The sequence below is a fragment of the Tupaia chinensis genome, unplaced genomic scaffold, assembly GCF_000334495.1.
Source record: "Tupaia chinensis unplaced genomic scaffold, TupChi_1.0 Scaffold000197_1, whole genome shotgun sequence".
NCBI classification, from domain to species: domain Eukaryota; kingdom Metazoa; phylum Chordata; class Mammalia; order Scandentia; family Tupaiidae; genus Tupaia; species Tupaia belangeri.
This window is the reverse complement of record NW_006159672.1, coordinates 3,160,693-3,166,692: the sequence shown is the minus strand read 5'-3', so window position 1 is coordinate 3,166,692 and position 6,000 is coordinate 3,160,693. Positions and strand designations below refer to the sequence as shown.

The 6,000-nt window shown below is 44.4% G+C and overlaps 1 protein-coding gene across 2 annotated transcripts in view; it reads right to left on the bottom strand.

Annotated features, from left to right (window-relative positions):
• The window catches only part of MGMT (O-6-methylguanine-DNA methyltransferase), a 309,575-nt gene that overhangs the window by 3,356 nt on the left and 300,219 nt on the right, over positions 1-6,000 (bottom strand). For both annotated transcript variants that reach the window (XM_006146921.3, XM_027771222.1), the window contains exon 4: positions 5,299-5,438. In XM_006146921.3, the coding sequence (XP_006146983.1) occupies positions 5,299-5,438 (140 nt within the window). The remainder of the gene's footprint in view (positions 1-5,298; positions 5,439-6,000) is intronic.

Sequence of the window (6,000 nt, the reverse complement as noted above, 5' to 3'; positions counted from 1 at the left end):
GGGGCGCCCCCGCCCCCCAAGGAAAAACCCCCCAAAAAAAAAAAAAAAAAAAAAAAAAAAAGACCTCAAGGACAAAGATTCCCCAGGCTACCATGGGTATCATCTAACTCTGGACTTCCTTTCTCCCTCCACTCATCCTGAAGCTCAGTGGAGAGATCTTTACTCTCTGCTCATGTGGTGGTACCTGATGGGACAGCGACCTGCATTGGCAGATAATGTCTTAGAAGGTGGAAATCTGGAAACCCTCACATCACATAGCTAGGCCTGGTCTCACTCCAAGTTCGGGTTACCATGGCAATACGTGTGATGTAGTCTAGAGTATTCTAACAACTATCAGCAGGATGATGGTGAGGGTGATGAACAGTTAACTTTTTTCAGTAGAGAGTTTAACAGTGAAAAGCAGAAACTATGTGAAGTCCTGCCAACAGTATATAATTCCAATCTCTATAGAAGAACAAAAAATTGTAGAAACAAAATATTTACTCTGATGACATTTTATCACCTATAATAGTCACATTAACAACTGCTGTGAGGACATCATTAGATAGTACACAATTCATACTTTTGACTCATAAAGAGGTTAGGCACTGAATTCAATCTAGTTTAACAAACACTTAGGCATCAGTTCAATTTTCCTACCCAACAGCAGATTTCACAACTAGGCTTCAATTTTCTTCTCTACTTTCCAATGAGCTACGAAATTATAAAAATAAGTAATGTAAACATTTCCCCCCCTCTCTCCCTTTTTCTATGTATGAACATAGATACCAACACCAGTGGTGTGGAATAACAATTATTATGATAGCTGTGACCAGTCTTCAGCTTACATATGCAGTGATGTGGAAATAGGTGACTTAGCACATATGCACTATTTTTAACTGCAGAAACAGAAAAGGGTGCTTCTGTGTTAATTTTGGTGCAGGTTTGTGACTATTAGAATAATGAAACCTGTTAAAATTTATTGGGGCCCTAAGGACATTTTCAAAAGGATCCATACCCTCTATACCCTCTTCTTTAAAGCCTGTGCTGCATAAAATTTCATTTTTATCAATAACCAAGAAGCTCATAATATCACAGCTGCATCGAAATCTTCCTGCTGTGAAATCTAATTCATCCAATACATGAATCCATCACTTACGCAGACCCTTTCTCAAATGCTATAAAACTTCCAAACCCATAGATTTGTCTCCAACAAAAATAACATGAAGGGGCCTTTCAATCAATAATGGAATCCCTCTGATTCTGGTACTGGCTGAATATTTTTTCCAACTTTGCCTTTGTTCTTCTGGGTAGCAGCCCACAAGGGAAAGAGCTTGTTTTCACTCGCAGCCTCATCAATACCTAAATCCTGGTGAACAAGTGACACCGAGAAGCTGTAATCAATAGCTCCCTGTGCGTTTTTTTCTTCTGGTCAAATGGTTCAGCTCCACTGACAACCCTGACACTTAGAACATGATGCTAAATCTTTATCAACAGCCATCTGGGTGACTGGCAGAACAAGACTCGGGGGGTCATTAACGCTCATGGCAATCTGTGAATAAACTAACTCCTCAGGAATGCGTTTGTTTAGAAAAAGGTGGGGAAACTCTCTGTGCAATGTATTGATTGCCTTTGAACTGCATTTAGCAAATTCTGTCTGAGTATGAAGCAGAAGGGTTCTTTGAGGGTGGGTGGGGGGCACAAGGAGTTTCCAATTCGATATATTAAGAAACTGACCACCCTTTCATGCTGTGTTGAGAAAACAACCTTCCAAAAGGCTGTGTGGGCTAGTGAGCCTTCCATGAAAAACTTTGGAGAAACTGAATTCCTAGGATGAAGAAAACTCCCACATAGCAAAAAACCATCCCTTACTCTGGTGGGGGAACAGAAATCCACACCAACAGCAAATGTTGTAATATGAACCAGCGTGTGTTCATGTTTATTGTAAGCCACCTAAGGAATTAATGCACAATGAGCTTTATGGTGTTTGCAACATTCCAAATCCATTTTTCTCTCTTTCCCCTCACAATTCCTCTATCCAGCCTGAACATAAGAGATGTTTTCAATGAGCAAGTCTCAATGATGTACTGGCATTGATGTACACAGTCCTCTGGCTGGGCCCCTACTGTCCATGCCAACAGGAGGCACCACTGAGGACATCAACATCAGTTATGGCCTGTCACTAACCAGGACTCCTTCTGCCCCCAAGCCTCAGGATCACTTTTGATCCTCCTTGTCCATTCTGATGAAATTCTTTTTTTGGGGGGGAGGAGAGGTTTTCACTATAGGGCGCGTGTGTTCGCCAGACAGACAGAGACATAGAGACAGAAAGCGAGAAATCACCCCCCAGGGGGGATGGTAACACCGCAATCCTTTCTCCTCTATTCTCCTCTCGGGATCGTGGACACACACACACACACACACGCCTGGCGTGAGTTTTAAGCCACCGGGTCCGGGACGCGAACCGTAGTCAACTACATGGGAGTTCAGCGACATAGCCATTACGCTAACTACCGGTCCCTATTCTGATGAAATGTTTAATAAAAATCGATGGGGACCCATCAGCCTGAACTATGGTAACCTACGTAGCTGAGAGTTTTCTTGCAGGAGTATTTCTGGCATGTCTGCCACAACCAATCTCTGGCAATGCTGCAACTTCTCCTTACGCTGAAGGTAACCATAGGATAGGTTTTCAGAAGTTAATGGAAAATACAGATTATGAAAACCCTTTGCATGAATTTCACTACTTTTTTGCATCAAAATAGTACTAATTTATACTTTAATTCCATTTTTCCATTAATTTTTTGAAGTCCCCCTGTATGAATTAAAGCCTGTAGAAAGGCCACAGAATAGACCACCACCCTGACTATCCTGGTATAGAAGTGATGCAGACACCAAGAAGAGTTGGACAGGGTGCCCAGAATTCCTTGTTTGGTTCTGTTAACAACTCCACTCTTGGTTTTGACTGGGAAGTTAGTACGTAGACTTCACAGATATTAAGAGTTCTAAACCATGTGAGATCCTATTTTATAAATTTCAGTGACTGAGGCCATATTTGAACAGAGACATTCATAGAGATTAATAGCAGGAGAAGAGAGTCACGCTGGTTTGCAGAACAATAAATGCTTCTGAATATTGCCACAAGCAGGATTGCTAACCAGCGATGGCATCTCCACTGCAGAGTGAGAAACTGCTGGCGTCACAAAAGGCAGGCGGGGGTGTATGTGTTACTAATATGTCTGTGTTGATTAGTGGAGCTTGTTTTTACAGCAGATGATACAAGTTGCACACATTGAGGAAGCAAGCAGTGTTGGTGTGCACTAATAGGACAGCTTCTGCCCTCATGTGTGTGCACACGAGGGATCAAATCATACCTCAGTGTGGAGGGAGAAAACGACCAACTCTAACCAGAGGTCATGAAGAGTAGGACCTTTGCCTGAAATGGCAATTGCAAGAATACAAAAGGAGAATGCCAAAAATAAACGTTAGCTTCCAATGTTCTCACAGGGCATTTAATGAGGCTATAATTTGACAGTGTCTGAGTTGCCTTTTTATCTATAGCAAAGCTGAACTTCTCAAACTTTAGTCACAACCTGGGAGAAGACAGTGGCTCTCCAAAAGGAAGATGCGGACAAACCTTTATTGGGAAATGTCAAAAACATCTTTAGAAATTTGATTCAGAAATATCCTACATTCACAGTGAAAAAGGAGACAGTGCATAAAAAGGATGTCTTCTAATCATGTAGCTGAACACTCTGCAATTAAGACACAACAGGTACAAAAAGAAGTGCTTACTGTGCCTACTAGCCATTGTCAGCAACACTCAGGACATGAGGAGATGCAGAAGGCGGCCATATGTGTTGTTCACGTTGCATCTCACTCCTGACGATTTGGGCTCTTTTAATATGGCAGAAAACTTCCTCAGATTAGGTGAACATTACAGCAATGCAATCCACTACAAACCTACAGGAGCTGCTTCTTAAAAGAATAACAATGCAGTTTTGTGCAAAAGGCTACGTAATTGCCATCTCCTAGAAACGCGGAGGGCTCTGCCCTCGGGCTGCCGCAGCCGAGTGGCAGGGGGAGCAGGGGGGGGGGGGGGAAAAGGGGGGCCCCCGCCCGGGGCCTGCCGCAGCCGAGTGGCAGGAGCAGCAGGCTGTGGTGTGAAAACGCCTGCTTCTCCCCTGTGAGCGGGGATGAAAATAGTTTCGAAAATATACAGCAAAGCCACAGCAATTTTTTAAAAAGTGGGGTCTATCTGATTTAGTAATTTCCCACCCTGTGATACGATGATCATATTTGGTCTCCCTGATAAGATGGCATTCTTCTATCATATCAGAGACTTTCTTATAGCTGTAGGGAGAAACCGTTACTAATGTGATAGCACACCCTCACCAGGCACTGAAAGGACTAATGAGAATGAGAATATTCTAGAGGCACTCTCCAGATTGTGTGGTTCTCCCAGAGGGCTGTGCAGATGGGGGATGCCCTTCCCATCCACATGTAGGACCTATGGGCATGCACGGCCTTGGTGAGGCCCACATCATGTGGTGTGCACAATTCTCTTGCTGACAGTGGAAGGCTCGCAGCCTGGACGTTGTGCCCACTGTGCTCCCTACACCAAGACCACACAGTGTACCCCACGCTGTGGCCCCAGGAGCTTGGCTCATGGTTTTGTGTGGTCTGAGAGTTTCAAGCTCAGTAAAACCCAATGATAGACAGACAGTTGGAATGAGGACACTGAAGAGCTCTGGATAAGGCATCATCCCTGATGAGATAATGCCCAAATGTGGCAAATCATACCTTGTTACACAATCTCATGTCTCTTAAGTTCTCTCATTAGGTTTTAGCCCTGGAGACCCAAAGAGCCCTAGATCTTAATGACACAGTGTGGTGCCCAAGAGGTGGGGTTGGATTTGCACCCTACTGTACATCTTCCTACAACAGACACCAATATACTCAACTGGAGAATGAATGAATGAATGAATGAATGAATGAACAGAGCTTCCCTTTGGTCTGCTCACCACTTCTCCAGGCTTTATCTTCTTTTACGCTGGGGTGGCCAGGGGCTTATTTAGCTGTATCTCATGTGGTTATTGAGGCTTTTGGTGGTATGTACTGAAAAGGTAGGTTCCTAACCTCTTCTGAAGGTGCTGGCACAATGATCCCCATCACAGATGCTTCCTTCCACCCCACCCTCATCACACAGGCGGTCTGAGAAACACATTTAATCAAATGGCACTTCACTCCCGAGTACAGTGCAAAGGTCCACCCACTGACTGCAGCCAACCTGATACCCACACACCCGTGAGAACTTACAGGATTGCTTCTCATTGCTCCTCCCACTGCCCGAGCTGCTTTGGGGTTGCCTGCCAAGGCTGCTAATTGCTGGTAAGAAACCATTTCTCCGAATTTCACAACCTTCAGCAGCTTCCATAACACCTGTCTGGTGAATGAATCTGAAAGGAAGAATGCAGAATGACGTTATTTGGACAAACGGCTCCAACAGCTCCGATATAAATAGCTGCCAGTCCCGAAACAGAAAATGCATCGGCACAAATAGAGGTGTTATACTCAATTAAAACATAGCCTCCACACACTGCCTTGTCACCAGGCAAGGAGAAACGAGTGTGAGGCAGGGTACAAAGCAGGCTAGCCTCCTTGGAAGGCAACCCCCAACCACACATCACAGATTTGTAAATTCTTCCCACTTTTCTCATGTTTCATGTAGGAATGTGTGTGTTGCTCTTTCAGTAAGTGGGCATGTATAAATTAGTACACAGTTCAATTAATAAGCACAGAAGTCCCTGCCTGCCCACCTACTTGGAAACCTTTTGCACTGCTGGTTAATTTCCAACTTCAGCTGGGACACAGAAGGAAGCAGCAGCAACCATGGACTGAGCTGCAATATTATGCTGGCTGTCCACATCCAACAATGAGCAGGATTCCCCCCAGCTACTGCTCAGAATGCCAAACGCTATGGTATGCAGGGGCTGGCAGTGACCTTGGCTAGAGGCATCT